At 35.1% G+C, this 18056-nt stretch overlaps 1 protein-coding gene, 1 long non-coding RNA gene and 1 other non-coding gene across 3 annotated transcripts; 1 reads left to right on the top strand and 2 right to left on the bottom strand.

Annotated features, from left to right (window-relative positions):
* Positions 1 to 647: 647 nt before the first annotated feature.
* On the bottom strand, positions 648 to 6611 carry LOC138336577 (tripartite motif-containing protein 2-like). The gene is made up of 2 exons (XM_069286095.1): positions 6531 to 6611; positions 648 to 3516 (listed from the first exon to the last, which is right to left on the bottom strand). The coding sequence occupies exon 2, from the start codon at positions 3492 to 3494 to the stop codon at positions 1491 to 1493; it is 2004 nt and encodes a 667-aa protein (XP_069142196.1). The 5' UTR covers positions 3495 to 3516; positions 6531 to 6611; the 3' UTR covers positions 648 to 1490.
* A 1126-nt stretch (positions 6612 to 7737) lies between these two features.
* Trnac-gca (transfer RNA cysteine (anticodon GCA)) lies at positions 7738 to 7809 on the bottom strand. The gene has a single exon. It is a non-coding gene; the product is annotated as a tRNA-Cys (tRNA).
* Positions 7810 to 14081: 6272 nt separating this feature from the next.
* LOC138336570 (uncharacterized) lies at positions 14082 to 17912 on the top strand. Its single transcript, XR_011210441.1, has 3 exons — positions 14082 to 14411; positions 15426 to 15536; positions 16542 to 17912. It is a non-coding gene; the product is annotated as an uncharacterized lncRNA (long non-coding RNA).
* Positions 17913 to 18056: the final 144 nt, after the last annotated feature.

An 18056-nucleotide genomic window follows, 5' to 3' on the forward strand; every position in this document is an offset into this window, starting at 1 on the left:
AACCGCGCGGTAATTATATCTGCTTTTCAATTAAAGTTAATTAAGTAATTATTTTACGTAAAAATACAGCTGTTAATGTCAGGTGTTTATCTTTTGTATTCATTCTTCATTTAAGTCCATGTTTACACTCTGTAAAATCAGTGAAGACCACGACCACCGAACGGACAACACGGCACTATTTTGGAATATCCAGGATATGTCTACCGTTCACGGCCAAAGTACTAGTGTATTAAAATTTCGTCACAAGAAGTCATTACAGATCATTGTTTCTTTAAGACATCAACATTTTTTAATAACAAGTGAAATATTTCCTTGTTATACAAACAAGCTATGATAAACAGGGGCGACTTAATTAGATATTAGTATGCATTATGACAAATAACAATAATTGATAAGGTCACGAACAGGTTGACAAGAAAAAAAATCGTTAATAATTCGTTTATTTCCCTTTTTCCAATAAGTTCATGATAAAATATCTTTGTATCACTACTGGTTTTGTTTGTACTGATGAAAAGCTTAAAATCAATACCATTAATTAAATATCAATATCGTAATGCTGCACAAATGTGTCAGAAACAATCTGGTGGTATGAAGGTCCTAAATGATGATGGATTGACTGAGATAACTATTTGTTATGTAAGTGTTATGTATAAAATATCACCGGTAGAAATGTCTAACTGGTGAGAAGTGAAAGTTTAACAGTTCTGTGACACTGTGAGCGTTGTCAAATTACTATAACATCGATAGATGCGAAAAATGTTCAGGTAACTCTGTGTGTGTTTTTTCTGGATCTGAATGAACTTTAGTTTTTAATCAAAACTATTTCACAACAACGGATAGATACGAATACTCCAACGTATTAGCGATAAATTGAAAAGTCATTTCTAAATTATATCATATAGGTAATTCTTAACGTCTTGAACTATTAGAAATAACTCATTAAGTAACAGATTACAAATATAAGTGCTCGAAGTTGCAAATAATTGGCGTTTTCAAGAGAAGCTTCGATATTCATTCCACCTTTTCCTATCCTCTTCACCAATTCTACGGTCAATTTTTATAAAAAATAACATAAATTCATGTACAGCACCTGTAAACCTGGAATTCTTACCTCTGTCATGTTTCATACTGTTCGTAAATGTTCATAACATTTTTTCATGCTTGTCATTTGTAAATAACTAATATCACAATGCAATTGCTAAAAAATATCCCGGAAAATTCCACTTCTATATGTTTATCCATCAATCAATACATGTACTTTACTGCTTTGTTTCCGATAAAATGTAACAGCACTATGTATATTACTTGTAATATAAGATTTCCAACAGGATTAGTATCATGATTAATTCGCAAAGTCAACTTCACTATTACCGTGTAGATATCAACACAACACAAAATTACACAGCGAGTACAGTCTGCATATTAATATTCCCTCAATGTTTTCACGTTCAAACAGTATACAAGTACAGTTTGTATGACTTTGTTTTCTTTTAAACAAGCTGAAACAAATGAACAAAGTTCTGTTGTTTTGTTGATTCATTTGTGATCACTACTTTATCTTTACACACGGAAATCGCCCTCGGCCATTTTATTCCATCTGATGACGTCAGCAGTTCCCTGACGTTGGTTCCGTCCCCAGACATCTGTATGACGTTGTGGGAGTTAAACCCACACACATACACGTTACCCTCCCTGTCTACGTCTATACCTGTTGTACCCTTCACGACCCCGACCTTCAGTACATCTGTGTGTGTCCCGTCAGACAGTCGGGTGACGGCTACAGCGTCAGGGTCAGAGGTGTAGATGCTGGCAAAGACACGTCCATTCACCTTATCACTGGCGAGATGCAGACATTTAGATTCAATGTTATGGAGCATTGTAGCTTCACCTCCGTTTTGTGGTACACTGTAAAGTGATGTTACTGTACCAACAACAAACGTGTTGTTATTGTATGTGACACCAAGACAGTCTTCAGTAAAGTTTTGAATTTTAATTTTAGATAGGACGGTCAAGGTTAAATCCCTTACATTGACTGTACATATGGTTTTATCTTCGTCCAATGTCACTGCCACAGTTTTATCATCAATACGGCAAAGGTCGCAAAATTCTTCACTTATTTCTATGTCACATTTAAAATCACCGTTTTCCGTAAATAATTTCACTTTGTGATTTGCATTGTCTCCTACAATAATACGACCACCAGACAGGAGGACTACTCCAAACACACCACAGTCTTTCTCGTCAGTTGGAAGTTTGATGTTGATCTTATTTATCATCTGTAACTGACGTTCGGACAAAGCCCTATACCTCGGCAGTTCCCTCTGTTGTTGATGAACGAGTATTTTCCCCAGGGTAAGGCTTGTCTTTGTGTCCAATGTGAGTATGTCAGAATTATACTCGTGTCTCAGATTGGTAGACCTTGACGACTTCTCCAACTCCTGTATCAGTCCCTTACACGACTCGACCTCAGCCTGACCTCTCTGAAACAGACTGATCGTTCCCACGGTGTCCTCCTTTAGGTCGGTATCCTGTGATGACGTCAGTGTCTTCTGCATAGCGAACATCAGCCGTTCACACTTCTTCCTCGATATATCTAGGTTTTCCTTCTCCTCTTTGAATGATGCTGTCAGTTTGTCTGTCAGCTCTTTCTGAAGTACATCAAACCGCTCGTTAATCTTTGTACGTAGGTCTATTAAACTTTCTAGTGCTGTGACTTGGTCTTCTGTCATGGACTGCAGCTGCTCCTCGACATCTTTTATCAGTATCTCCATCGAATGTATGCATTTTCGAAGTTCAGTAAGAAGATCCTCAATTTTCGTGGTTTGTATCTTGTCCCGGAAATCGTCTGCTGATGTCACCGCTTCACATTTCCGATGATCGACGATGATACACTTGTGACATCCAAGGATCTGATGATCCTCACAGTAATACTCCAGTTTCTCCTGATGTTTACCACACCCAGTAGCCGACATCTTCCGTCGAATGGTGGCTGATTTGTTCCTTTCGGTGATATTTTCTGGCTCACAATTCTCGTGAAACAGGTCATGGAAGCCGACCTTACAAGATTCACAGAAGTATGATTGGGTTTGCTCGCACCAAAACTTCGCCGGAATGTTCATATCTCCTTTCTTCCCACAAGGCTTACACATGGTCAGTGTTCTCGTATTTTGTAGATGTTGGATCATTTCTACCGCCAGATTGTTTGTAGGAAATTGTTCGGCCCAACGTTGTTTGTCTTCTGACTGGTTTAACGGCTCGGTGTCCCTACGACATACTGGACACGAGAAAGAAGACGCCGACGCCATCTTACCTGACGATTCATTGATGATGTAGCTAGCGAGGCATTCTTGACAGAATGAATGAAGACAGGGGAGGGACTTGGGATATCGGAGCTGTTCCAGACAGATAGGACATTCAAGCATCAGAATGTCGAGAGATTGACTACCGAGGACATTGTCTGATGTCTGGTCCTGAACAAATCCACCTTCCGCCATGGTAATGTGGCGTTTACCAACCCTTAAAACAAAAACAATAATATACAAATTAAAAAAGCGCAACAATCTTTGTCTGTCTTGAATTTAAGAGATGTATGAAAAGTGTCAAAAGCGCCCCTTTGGATTCCACAACATATCACTAAATAGAATGTTTGGAAATAAGATCAGCGGGTTTAGACAGAAGAAATCGTTTTGAGAAGTAGGCATGATAAATATGTTGTGTTCAAATTTCGTGAAAAATCAAGGAAGAGTATAATAATTCGTCAATACGTAGAAACAAAAGTAGTATTTTATTGTGCTGTACTGTATCCTCTATTTCGCACACAGTACAGACAGGTAAATAAAATCATTGCTGAATTGTACGATTTTTTATAATTAAAAAAAATGTCGATTTAAACGATAGACAAAGCTAAAACTGGATTTAGTGCATATAATTATTACATTAATTGATTGGTTATTGTAAATGTGGCTGTTTTAACTATTTTATCTCAATTACGCAGGTGAACTTGTAAAAATATATTTGCTATTACTCCATATAGACCGTGTCAAAATACATATATCTTTGCTGATATTTTATTACGTTACATGATTATTAAAATTACCAAAAATCCGCTAAAACTCAATTTTTTATCGAGATATATATCTTATGCGATGAACAAGTTTCTTGATTTCAATAGTCCAAAGAACTAAAACATTTAACCGCTGACGAACTGCTTTTAGTTTGCAATCTAATCAGAATAAGGTAACTTAACATATCATCCGAAAAAAATGAAGAAAACCAATCGTCAAAAACGCGATACTCCGCGCTTGATTTCAATTTTTTATCAAACATGGTACACTTAACTGTTTAATGATTAAACAAATCAAGATCAATTGTTCAGTCTGCTGATCTTGAGAAGGTTGGTATTAAATATGGTTTATCAATCAATCACATCACGACTGAAATCAAAGATAGCACTAAAAATGACAAGAGTTCAGCTATCACAAAGAGCCAACACATCAACATACTACAGTCTCCTAAACACGCCTGCATGCACGTCACACACGCAACATTCCTCTTACACGACCAAGAAACCAACCAACAAATCGAAGACGATCCATCGCTGAGCAGACATTTAGAACATTTTGGAGGTATGTCGCCGCTCATTTGTGTGAAAGTTGGATGCACAAATATATCAAAGACTCTAAATATATCCTCTTGATTCACGAAAAAACAAAGTGGTTATTTATTTTAACAAGATTGTAAAATTCTACAATTATATATATGACTTTCTAGTAGAAGAATGAACGATTTTCCAATTTCTCCTTGATTATTTCTAAATTATTTTCAAAGTGGAGTTTCATTGTCTTTACATAACTGTAGATTGATTAAACTATATTGCTATTTAACATTGATTGCATAATTTTCTTGTCATTATGAATAAAGTAATCAGTACAAGATATTGCTATAATGGTCGAGATATTGGACCTATTTAAGCGATGCAAATCGCATGTCTATTTTACACAAATATACCATAGCCACATGTGTAAATAGTAGACATAATCGTAGCCTCGTGAAAAACCATGTGTTTAATCAGTGCTTATATGGAGGGAATGGGTTGTCAGAAACAAATGTAATTTGACAAATATCGAATTTTGAGCATCGTCTGTCCATGTTGTGCACGCAATAAAATCAATCTAAACGAATAGATGTGATTGCCAAATATAAAACGAAAGTAAACACGTAGTTGTCATCCAAACATTATTTGCACCAACATCTGATTAATAAAATATTCTCAATATTAATATATTTACACCTTTATGCTATTTCTATACATCTACGATTGTCAACTTTCATTTTTGATTACAGATATACACCGTCACAGATCTTTATGCATTCCGGTCGGGTACGAAATGGTCCCTACACATGTGTGCTAGTTGAACACTGCCGCATTGAATCATTTGATTAGTTAACATCCATATAATGGCGACCAGGTCACCACAATCTATTCGGTGGTCCCACTTAAATGTCTCGCAGATCTATTATTTGGCGGCTACCACATATCTAAATGACGCCCACCTTATATCTAATTGACGGTTGTCGGATAATTATATATTGCAACCGCCAAGTAATCTTTATTGTATTTTCGTTATCCTGAATATTAGTACATCACGTGACAGAATACTGGATTCTGATTGGCTACACACATGGCTACTATTTGCAATAGTGCCCGGGCAAGCGGGCACTATTGAAGTGGCGCGAAATTGAACGTGAATGTATTGTGACGTCACCATTACATGACGTCATTATAACGTTGCGCTTCGACCAAGACGTCAAGATGGCGGACAGGCTGTTGTGTGCGGGGATGGAAGCAAATTTTGCTGTTCTACAGAAGAAAGTTCACTCATGTTCTATTTTGATATATTTTTAATCTTCATGAAGCTGAATCCCGTTTTATAGAAACACATATTTCCGCGACAATTCATATGTTGTACTTTTAACGTAATAATATGGTTTGGAAATGAAGATAGCATTGCGAGGTGTCACTTTGACGTGCTTCTGTTACGATGACATAAAAACAAGTCCCATCTGAGGGTTCTGTACTAAACCCATTATGGCCTTCGGCTCGGGCACTATTTCATCCCTCGACAATACTATGAGGCAATAGTGCCCTCTCAAACAGGCCATAATAGATAAATAGTTTCTGCGTAAGCCTGATCTGGTTCAGTAGGTTTCCTGATGGATATCAGTGTTAACCCAATAGAAAACGAAAGTAAACACTAAGATGTCATTCAAATGTGACATGAATCAATATTTCAAATATATACCAATATTTAATAATAAATATTTATCAATATTTAAAATATACATACACATGTACGTTATTTCAACACAGATACGACTGTCTACTTTCGTTTTAAACATATTACTGTACAGAAGTTATATCAAACAATATCACTTCTTAATTGTTAGAGGCAATGTCATATAAATAACCGTACACATACCTTTTCAAAATTATTGTCAGTATAAAATTAATATGTAATAGGCCTACTTACTTAAAGTAGCAATTTCCACAGGAACATCGTCACTGTTGTTACCCTCGACCGCCTTTCGCCCTGTCGTAACGCTTCGTTTCAAAGAAAGACGATTCTAATATACAAACAAACACGGTCATAAATTAATCTAGTCCGGAAAAATTTACACTCTTATTTTTGCATTTCACGAAATCTTCTAGTTAACAGCTAAATGCTATAGTACATTAATAACAAGGGCGTAGTTGTGAATTACATGAATGAAGATTAATTATGTATAATTACCATTTTAGTTTATAATATTATAGTTTGATATAATAAACATGATCTGTAATAGACGGTCATTTCCTTCATTTTCCTATTGAGATATCAATATAGGATAGAGGTCGATACGTTGTTAAAATCGTCGATATTGTTAAACAATGGTTGCCTTGTGTTATTTCCATGAACATTTTGAGTGTGTAATCCGGCAAACTTGTCATGGTGTCCGTGAAACTCATTCAGTGACGAAGAGACAGTAATAGAACTCACTTCTAGTAGCCATGCTTGTATTGCTATTTAATGATATACAGAAACAAATGACGAATACATTTTTTAATGCTAGGATTTTTATCAATATGCAAATTTTGAAATCAAAAATTGTTTTTACTTCATTTACATCACATATTTTACTTCTTAGCACCTGTCACCCGCATGATAAACAACATTAAGCAAATAAGCATTGCATGTAGTGATTTTTAAATCAATAAGCATGTAAAGAATGTAAAGACTTTAAGTTTTTGAACTTTTTTCTTTTTTTTCGATTTTAACTTTCGATTCATAGACAAACGTATTGGCACAGTGAGAATATCTATCCATGTTATACATTAGCAGAGCCCTGTCCATTTTACAATTTTGCTACCATACAATGATGAATTTCGTTTTATATAGTAAACATTAGAAATACATTGTTTATCTGTTACCTCAGAAGTATATGACACGATTAATTAAATTACTTAAACATTTATGTCAAATTATGAAATTAGCTAACGTTGTCATTATTTTATATATAACAATAAAGTAAAAAGATCGAATACTATCACTACTAGAAATCAAAACAATTCTTCATCGATAATACTACAGGAATGAAAGTGCGATAATTCTACATTACTGAGCATATCTTGATATATGGAGAGATCCAAGAATTGACAAATCTACGTTAATCCAGATCTGTAATGTGACGATAAAAATTAGGGGACACCCGGGTTCGAACCAGGGACCTCTCGATCTGCAGTCGAATGCTCTACCACTGAGCTATATCCCCTTTACACATATTTCTGATGCAATAATATCGGATTCAGGGGTCAACATATTTATTAACTTCTTCCATAATTATATAAGCTATTTTTAAACGTCAGCACTAAAATAAAATAAGACATAATAATGTATATTTATATTTGTATTGTTTACTAGCTGACACCCTTAAACACACGTATATAGACCGTCAATTAACTGTATAACATCATTATAAACCGCTCTGCTAACTGGAATATCATTACATCATTACCCCAATCAGCTGTCTGTGTCAAGGTGTAAACGTACCCAGGTCGTAGGTTTACGTCTGTAAACAAAATCCTAGTCGTTTGTTTACAGTAAGTATACGTATACCTGTCGTCTGCTGACGAGGCATAGTATTATCTATAAATAAATTTGACTATGACGTCAGAAATCGTACACCAGTCGTTTTACTATCATGTTATAAATATAGCCGGGGTTGTCTTTGTGGACAGACACGAGGAGACAGGAGGACACCGAGGTACGTAGGGCACTTTATATTTTTGTTGTTATATATATTGATATGGAAAAAGTTTTGGCTTGATTTTCTTATCTTTGAAGTGTATAATTAATTGTTTGTGCTTTCGTTGGGGATTTTAATACCAAAAACCTGTTAAAGGTATGTTTTATAAAAAATGATCATTCTTCTCAGTTCAACCACTCAGTTTTGTCTATACAATAATATATGATAATTTTAAAATAACACGTTAAAGGTTATTATTTTCCAGAGTTAGAATACTTTCACAAATTCTGTATCTTATTAAAATAAGAACCATATCTTTCTGTCAAACATCTTCTTATTGTTTTTATATCAATTGTATATGACGAATGTTTCAACATTAAAATAATTTTTGAGTGAAAAATATTTTTTAGAAAGTGTTAATTTCAAAACCTATGTGTAAAACATTTTAGCCTTTCTATAACGTTGCAACAAATCATTTTCATTTGGGTTTTTAATTGCGTTGGGTTTGTATGGAAGTGTTGAAAAGCCATTACAGCTTTAATTTTCAATTGAATTATTGATGAAAATTATTTGTATGAAAGTCAGTATCTTACATCATATCAAGAAACCTTATTATTAAAATAATGCATTTTAATTTCCTTTTGTTATAACATGTTTTTGGACGATCGTTTAATTTGATACGATTATTACGATTTGATACATATATTTTGGAAAAAGTCTGAATATTAAAAAGTATGGCTAATATTTCAGAGGTGTCCACCAGATGGAGCCCGTGGTCAGGTCAATCGCTTGACCTCCTCGGATTCGTGAATAACCACCCCCACTTTGTCGAGGAACCAATGGGTACAAAGGTCACACGGGTACCTCCTGTTTCTGTCGGCGTGTGTCTCGATCCCTTTACCGCCGGGGTAGAGAAATTGTGGATGGAAATGGTATGGACAAAGCAATGACATTTGTTAGAGAAGGTGATATATGTTATGACAAAGACCTTAAAACAACGATGAATCAAAACATTCTAGGACGAAAAACGTAAATACAATGGAGGTCAAAGAAGAAAGTGATTTGGGGAGTGAAGGTGAAAACACAGACGTGTTGGATAGATAACGATTGTGTTCGGTGATAAATTGATGTTTTCATAACCTTGCTAAGAAAGAATTCAAGGATATTTGCACTGAGTGACATTTAACTCGGGAAAAAAACATCAGAATTATGGAATTGCCTGTACAGATCAGGTGTTCGCTGATACCCCGCGGCATGCTGTCACACCTGTCTCGCGACGACCCTTCGCCGGACAATAGGGATTACGACAGCTTGTGTTGCTTGCTTAAAACCATCGAGCTAATTAATATCACTGATCAGGCCGATACCTGGTGCTTTGTTTTTACAAGCTGCGTTATCAAATCATTACGGTACGGCAAAGATACAGTTAGTCTAGTTTTTTATGTTCGCCGCCGCCATTGGTAGCGGTTGGTAGAATTTACGGAACGATAAATAGCGAGCCACATTATTAGTAACTCATACTTAAAACTGTTACATTGCAAAACTTTGGCATACATACTGGAGCAAATCGGTCATTCTAAATCAAAGTATTTTGTAGGTGTTGTAGCGAAATGATTCGTATGTTGCAATTGGGATACAACATTATGTATATTAAATTTCAGCCTATGATCATGAAGTGTACCGTCGAGAAAGGAAAATGTCTGGACGAAGCTCAATACAGAACCATCGAACCATCTTAACTTGACTTTAGTGGTGAATGCAACAATCAAAGGATTTCCAAATAAACTCTCAAATATGACTGAAAACTGAAAAATAAGTAATGCAATATGGAATTGACCGTGTAAGAAGACGTGTCTGTCGAAGATGACAATATCGTAATCACTATTATTAATTCCTTGGCTTATACAAGGACGTATATGACACTTATAAATCCTTGGATTATAGAACATTTACATGGCAACACCATAGGGACAGATTCGTTACATATGATTATTATTTACATGATTTCAGTTTCTTCGTACTTCAGGTTTTATATTCTCATTTACCGAGACAATCATAGAGGCACAAACTAGTTGGAGATTATTTATTTATTTCAAATCTAGAGGCCCGTTGTTTTCATGTCCAAGTGATGACCTAGTGTTATCTCTAATCATTTTATTTTTGTTGGAAAGCATGGATTATGCAATGATATTTTTACAGAACCAGTAAACATTGTATGTTCAGGGAGAGGGCTTATATAGGCATAGCCTGCTGCCCAATCCCTATTAAACCAAATGATTTGATAAAAATATTTTGAAATTGAAATGAACATTGTATGTGTGTCGATTCGATGCCTAGTACGATATATTCGATGTTACATTCCTCAGAAATAGGGCCAGGTAGCATAAACGTGAACACAAAAGTGTAAAAGTGTACGAGTTGTCTTTGAAATAAAAATCAAAGAGCTCAATGTCGGAAATCTGTGTTCATACATCACAATGCTCTACCATTATAATGGGCCGAAGATAACTCGACCTTACTACTCTTTGCCTAATATCTGGTGATATGTGTATGATAATCTGGAAAACTCCAGAAAGGGCCACAAGATCAGCTGACCTCCCACATCAACACCATCGATGCCAGTAATAACATTGAACTCATTTATGGAGAAGAAACCGATGGCACAATGGCTTTCCTAGACACCTGAAAAAGAAGACCGAAAAAGTATTGGTACATAGGGAAAAGACCCACATAAAATACCTAAACTTCAATACCAACCATCAGAAACTAGGCGCAGTGCGTACATAGCTCAATAGATGCGAGACTGTTGTCACAGAACAGCAGGACCAATTTGAAGAACAAAATCATATATCTAGGACAATAAAAACTTGCGATTATCCGGAATGGATTTTATCCCTAAAACGGGTACATAAACAGTGTCATAATACAGAGAAAACCAAAAGAAAACCAACAAAGGATAACACCAAAATCAAAATCCAAGTCGTCATCTCGTAGATCAAAGGCATGTCTGAAACCTACAACGAATAAGCATACCCTGCCTTCACGCCTACGTCAATCATCGCAGCTATCTGAAACCATCCAGAGAATATATTGAGGCTATGACATAACAACAGTCATGACACCACTCAGGACAATCCACATCATCCTATAGTACATCCTAAGGATAAAACATGTTACAGAGTGTGTCTACAAGATCGGATAGAAAAATCGTGATGCATCGTGTATAAGAGAAAGGAAGACGCTTTGAGGTCGGCCTTGAAGAACAATTGCAAAATGCGGAATCCCAGACTCAATCTGAAAGAAAGCAACAGTTTCAGGTCAACAAATCGACTGCTTTAGACCATGTCACATAAAACCATGTGATGGACTGGGAGTAATAGACAACGAGAATGATATCTTCAAGTGAATACTCCGCAGTAGCCCAGTATTAAATCGAGACGAGGGGACACACAGTCTTCGCACATATATGATCAGATATTAGACAAAGAGTATCGATATCGAGTCATTTCGACCCATTACAATTCTACATCATAGTACTGCAATTTATTTTGCATGTGAGGTGTTGCTTTATTTAGTTATAGTTGTTTTCCAGTACAGGAACATCAAGTTCCTCTACGCCGGAATTGTATTCGTAATCTATAATGTATTTAAAGTTCGTTTATGGTGCCTTTAAATCATATTAGAATTATTGTTTATCCCTTTTAAATGTAATAAAATGACATTTTTAGTGCACTTTTCATATAAGCTTGTGTAAATGTATAATGAACCTCAAATACTCCCCCATTTTTACAGGAATAAGAGAACCTTTACAGGTTAAAAAATCAAGGTAACATATATTTTGTGTGGTTTATCAGATTTAACTTTCTTTGCTCTTATTTTCGTTTTATACACCTGGATTAACGTGGTACACAAAGATGTCCCGGCTTAGTTGGAGTAAATCGTTCATACCAGTTGAACTAATTTCTTGAAGTCACCCTTTCGTCTTGGTGATTTAACATATGTTTTGTATTTGTATGATTATATAGATCAAATATGGGCGAAATCCTCGATGTCGATAAACACAGACTGTAGCTTAACATTGTTGTATGTCATTGTTTTATCCAGATTTAAATTGTATTAAATTTTATGCTGGAAACAATCAGTCTCAATGTGGCAATAATGAAAATGTGTGATATGGCGACTAAGAGTATGTCTGAAGTAATTAATTATGTTATTTCCGGAAATGATATCACAAATCTTACAACTGTTAATACTGTAGAATGGCTTAAATCAAAGGCAATGAACTGACGCCGAAAATGTTGACGGACCATATTCTCCAACCCCTACATGTCATAGTTGGACATTTATTTATCATAAAGTCTGGTGTATATAATACTTACAACACTTTGTTGACATTTACCAAAACTAAACTATTAATATTATTGCAAAACTTAGGATACATATGTTTTGTGATCCTCGATACCTCAGGGAATACTATCACTATCGTTATATCCAACGCTTGACTATGTCATAACAGTTCATGGAAGGACTAAAACTACCTCTCACATCTGTTGTCAATTAGAGGACTGTGTCATTGTAACTGTCATCCCTTAAACCACTATAGGAACCGCAGAATCAAACTTAAAATATATTACTGAAAATCCCCATCCGGGCAGAAGGTGAATGTTTCAGAGCCTACTGCATGGTTGGTTATTCAGGGTGCATCAGTTTCAAATGTTTAATGTGTAGGTTAGGCAATACATAGATTTTACGTAGATGTTAAATGCGTAAAAATTTTGAAATTCTTGTCTATTTCTGACAGGGGCGGAAATCAAGATTTTTTATTAAGTTTGAACAATAACTAATGAATTACAGCGACCTAGTTACCACGGCAATTTCGTAAAAATAAAGCCTTACATTACTGTGTTATTGGACCAGTAGTTTAGGAGGAGTTAACCGGACAGCATAACATGTGTATAACTATAAACCAAAATCAAAATATCATCTGATCTCTTGAAAACTGTAACCGTTGTATTCGTCATCTTTAAAACAACTACTGTATATAGAAATTATCAGATTAATTGAATATTATCAATTTATTAACCTGTCAGTGCCCTCTGTTATATTTCCACTGTAACCATGTGATTAGCAACACTGGTCCAAAGACTAATGGGTTATTTACAAATGCAAAGTCTTTGTAATGATCTGGTTACCATAGTCATCAAAGTTGTCGTGAAATAAAGTCTTCTTACACATCTAAGTTTCATTAAAATTATAGACAAGATTTCCGGACGACAAACACACAGAAAACAGACAGACACACAGACAGATCAATAAGAAAGTGATAAAAATAATACCAGAAATGGCATATCTTATGAGATTTCTTCAGAGTCAAGAAACAGTTAAATGAGCGCCACTGAAATATTTAATATCATGGTGGAGACTGAACAATACTATCATTGATAAAAGATTGAACTTTCCATAATGTTGATATTATTACGACACATCCAATACAAAGTCACAGTACCATCCTCGAGACTCCAAGGGTTACTATCACTGTCGTTGTATTCACCCTTGGAATATGTCACAGCAAACTTGAAAGCTCTGTGGATGTAATCGGTACACTGTTGACTTATGGTTGACTTACGAATTCTACAATTATTTTTTTATATAATCATCAACTGAGTACAATTTCAACAGGAAATTCAAATTAAACCTTTGGATCAACAACACATAGTGCATATGATACATTGTGTTTTAGTAATTATGACATATCAAAGAAACACAATTTAACAAAGGACGACAGACTATAATACAATTGACCCATCCCCGACTCCGCCCCTTTTTATTTTTTGACCAATGAAAATAATTCACCCCTTCACCTCGGTCCTGTCGTCACGCCCCCCGCCATTAGGTCGGACAAACACGGCGCTTGACCGACCTGCCTTGGACTTTACATTTACGACCGTTTCTGATACTATAACGGTGAAAGGATGCACATTTGGTCTATGAAACTTTGACATTCGGTATCCGGACCATGTGAGAGATGTAAGAGCAACATTTATCGATGTTGAGGTGGATTCGCACATGTAACAGACTCCACGATTAGCTGGATGTTGACAAAATCGACAAACACGTTTTGTTCAAAGGTACGTTTTCGTAAGTTTTTTTTAAATTATTTTTAAATATTTCAAAGTTAGAATAAGAATAGTGATATAGCTTATTTAGATATGTGTACGAAACGATATAAACGTAGTGAATCAATGCAAAACGTGACCAGTCGGTGAACGAGCAGACGACAGGTAGCTTGATCAGTGAGTAGGCGTACTACTGTACGGAAGCATTCATGCAGATCAATCAACAGTGACACTAGTGGCCTACGTGCGATTTCGATTTCAAGCAGGTATAGAGAATATGAAGTTATGGTTGAGGAATTAATGCACATGTAACTTGAAATAGACTTCAGCAATCAATGATCACATGGCACATTTAAATTTACTTCCCCGTGAAAATGTATTTAGTTTAGGGGGGGGGGGGGTTGGCTGATATATGCGGGTAATAATCAATATTGAAACACGTTTTGAGAATAATTGTAGGAAAAATTAACAACAAGGATTTTACAAGAGTATCTTTCAGCAGAAACGTACTTGCTATCACGTCTCATAGCTAGACTGTCAAAAGTCATAACAGCAACATTCACTAAAGGCTACATTGTACATATATAACAGTACTTGACACAGGGACATGTAAATTCAGACAACACAGCACATGTATTTTATATTTATATAGGGGTTTTAGGTATATAAGATGACCTGACCCCGATTTCACGAAACATTGACCCAGTCACATAAAGAGAAAAACTTAGGTTTTGACTGAAGTCTGCATTTTTGTTTCTTAATTTAGGATTACAAATTAAAAATGGGTCTATATACAACTAAGAGAATGTACCGTACATCTTCTATACATGTAAGCGTGAGTTTGGACCAAATATTTTGTGATTTTTTTTTTATTATTATTTTATACTATACACCGATACTCCAACTCGGGGTCGCTGTTACAAAGATCTCACAACATGTGGGACAAGGTTTTTAAGTATGCATATTTATTGACTCCATTAATTTAAAGTAATATTAATTATTGTAATACATTTTGTTTCATATCAGCACTTCCATGGCGGGCATGGGCCTAATAGCAGAGACACAAAAGGTTCACACCCTGTGCGTCAACCACCTCAGAGGAAAAAATCATTTTTCCACCATCAGTAAACAGGAAAGGTAAATTGATTACAATGCATTACAAAGTATCAGTTATTATGTGTACAGGCTACAACACATTCACATCAGTGAGAGTTGTACCTCCATTGTAGTATTTGTACATGTCCGAGTGATTGAAGATGTCCCAATATATTCCACAATCCCTTCGTCTCTGGGTCACAAGTTCGAATACCATGAGGGGCAGTTGTGAGGTACTTTTCTCCGGGTACTCCAGCTTTCATCCACCAACAAACTGGCACGGCCCCAAATTACGCTTTAATTAAACTTGTATTATTACTTGAAATCAAGATTTGAAGGGCTAAAGTGTCTGTAGAGGTCATACAATTATACATGTATGTAATAATTTAATATGTCAAATTATTTAACGAGTTTATCAAATTTCATATTAAGTACTGCAGCCGCAAGTGTATGGATGCATAGAAAACAAATCAATTTCGTTTCTATATAGGAGTAACGTGACGCTACCCAACATTGGAACACTTTTTGTAGATAATTGTAAAAATTTTCTTACTTGTGCTTGAATCCAGATTGTTTTCTTAATATTCCACAAATAGATGCCTTTATTTTAAATTTCATGATATGTTTACTTGTCAGCAGTGCATATGTTAATAAAGTTTTGAGATAAAATTATATATGAGAGTCTGAAATTAAAGAATGTCAAGGCTCAAATGAAGCGACCCCATCCCAACTTCCTTTGGAGAGGCTGAGACTGTTAACGAATAAATATCAATGTTTGAAAAAGAAATGAAAACAAGGGTTTACAGGATAATTTTATGTTAATAAGTCTTTTAAATTATTTAAACTAATTATTTGTATTGACCAAACAGACTTTCAAGGCTTTAATATAAACTAACCAATTGATGCAAAATGTTATATAATATATACAATGTCTTGATTTTCAAAAGGTCTATATGAGAGATTAGTGTCAAGAACTAAGAAGCATTGTTTGAGTTTATGGAATTATATATATATATATATATGATATGTCTCTTCATTTGATTTCAGGGGTGTTCCGATGGACGTTTTGTAATTTGGCAATTAAGAGAACATCCAACATAGACAGGAAAAATCTTCTTTGACACTCTATGCAGATACCAAACATTACAGAGAAAATTTTCCAGCTCTTCAGTTCAAACTGACAAGCAATAACATCATTTTAATGTTCATGAACTTGAGACAAATGAGGAGCAGTTCAGATACTACACTGGATTTACAACACAACAGTATGATTATATTGTGAACTTTTTTGTACTGTACCAGATGTTGCAGAATATCCTATCAACTTGCCTACCAATGGACAGAAAGAAGTTATGTCACTGTCTGTTGAAAATCAACTGTTATTACATGTAGTTATATTGAAAGTCTGTCACGACTATGTCATTATGTGAATCTTGGTTACAGATTTGGCTTTAGAAACAAAACTGCAAGTGTATTGTTCCCAACTGGATGGATTACTTGTATTTATGATGTGGAGAATTTTCTATCTGGCCATCAAGAGATGTTATATATGAACACATGCCCAAAGTTCATCAGCTGGAGTTTCCAACCACATTTGCTGTATTTGATTGCACAGAAATAAAGATTTCTAAACCAACATCATTGTCTGCGTATTCCAAACCCACTCGGATTATAAGTCTACAAACACATTGAACTTCAGAGTCTTGTGGCATGTGATCCAAGAGGTTCAATTATTTTTATACCTGTGTTATTTGATGAATTTATGTCTAACAAGGAAATATTCAAGCAGTCAGGGTGTCGGGAAATGCTGAAAAAGCTTGTGGAGAGATACCTACATGATATGGATGGCATCATGACCGACAAAGGATTTAACATTCATTCGGAGATTGAGGAGTGTAATCTCAAGTTCATCTCTGGAATTCATTACACAATTTTGGTATAATTTTGTTCATTTTATGTACACGTAAAATTTTGATATCAAAAGTAAATGTAGAAAAGGCATAACAATGATAACATGCCATTTTCCCTGCTGTAAGAAGACATTTAATGAACATAAATTTGCAGGTCTGAGGTTACAATCATATGCTCATGATGCTTTTACTTAAAAGCATATTTTATGAAAATGATTTCAAAATTACAACACAGTATAAACTGTATACATGTTGACATAATACTGTAACTTCTGTAATTTCTTTACATTCTAAACAGAGAATTCTTTAAACTGATGTTGTACATCAGTTCAAAACATTTCTCAAAATCAAAACACCTATCTTCTCATCATCACAGGTTATAAGTATTATTTAACTGATGTGTTATATGATATATTATACCATTATTGGACATTCTATATTCTTTATTGCAAGATTTCAAGAAAAGTTTAAGGCTGCAAAATAAAGCTATTTATGGTGTATTATTAGAGTTGGTTTCATTGTTTTTATCTGATCATGAGATGTATGAGCACTGTCGCTAAGACTACATTGTAAGACTGCAGTTGCTATCAGAACTTGTGCTTGAGACAAGCTCAAGAATTTACGAGAGAAATAACATAGGAGCTAATACAAG

This window comes from Argopecten irradians, chromosome 12 (genome assembly GCF_041381155.1).
Source record: "Argopecten irradians isolate NY chromosome 12, Ai_NY, whole genome shotgun sequence".
Lineage (NCBI taxonomy): Eukaryota > Metazoa > Mollusca > Bivalvia > Pectinida > Pectinidae > Argopecten > Argopecten irradians.

Bases quoted from the DNA above. Each gene is read 5' to 3' on its own strand.
- LOC138336577 (XM_069286095.1), bottom strand. From the start codon at position 3,494: ATGGCGGAAGGTGGATTTGTTCAGGACCAGACATCAGACAATGTCCTC.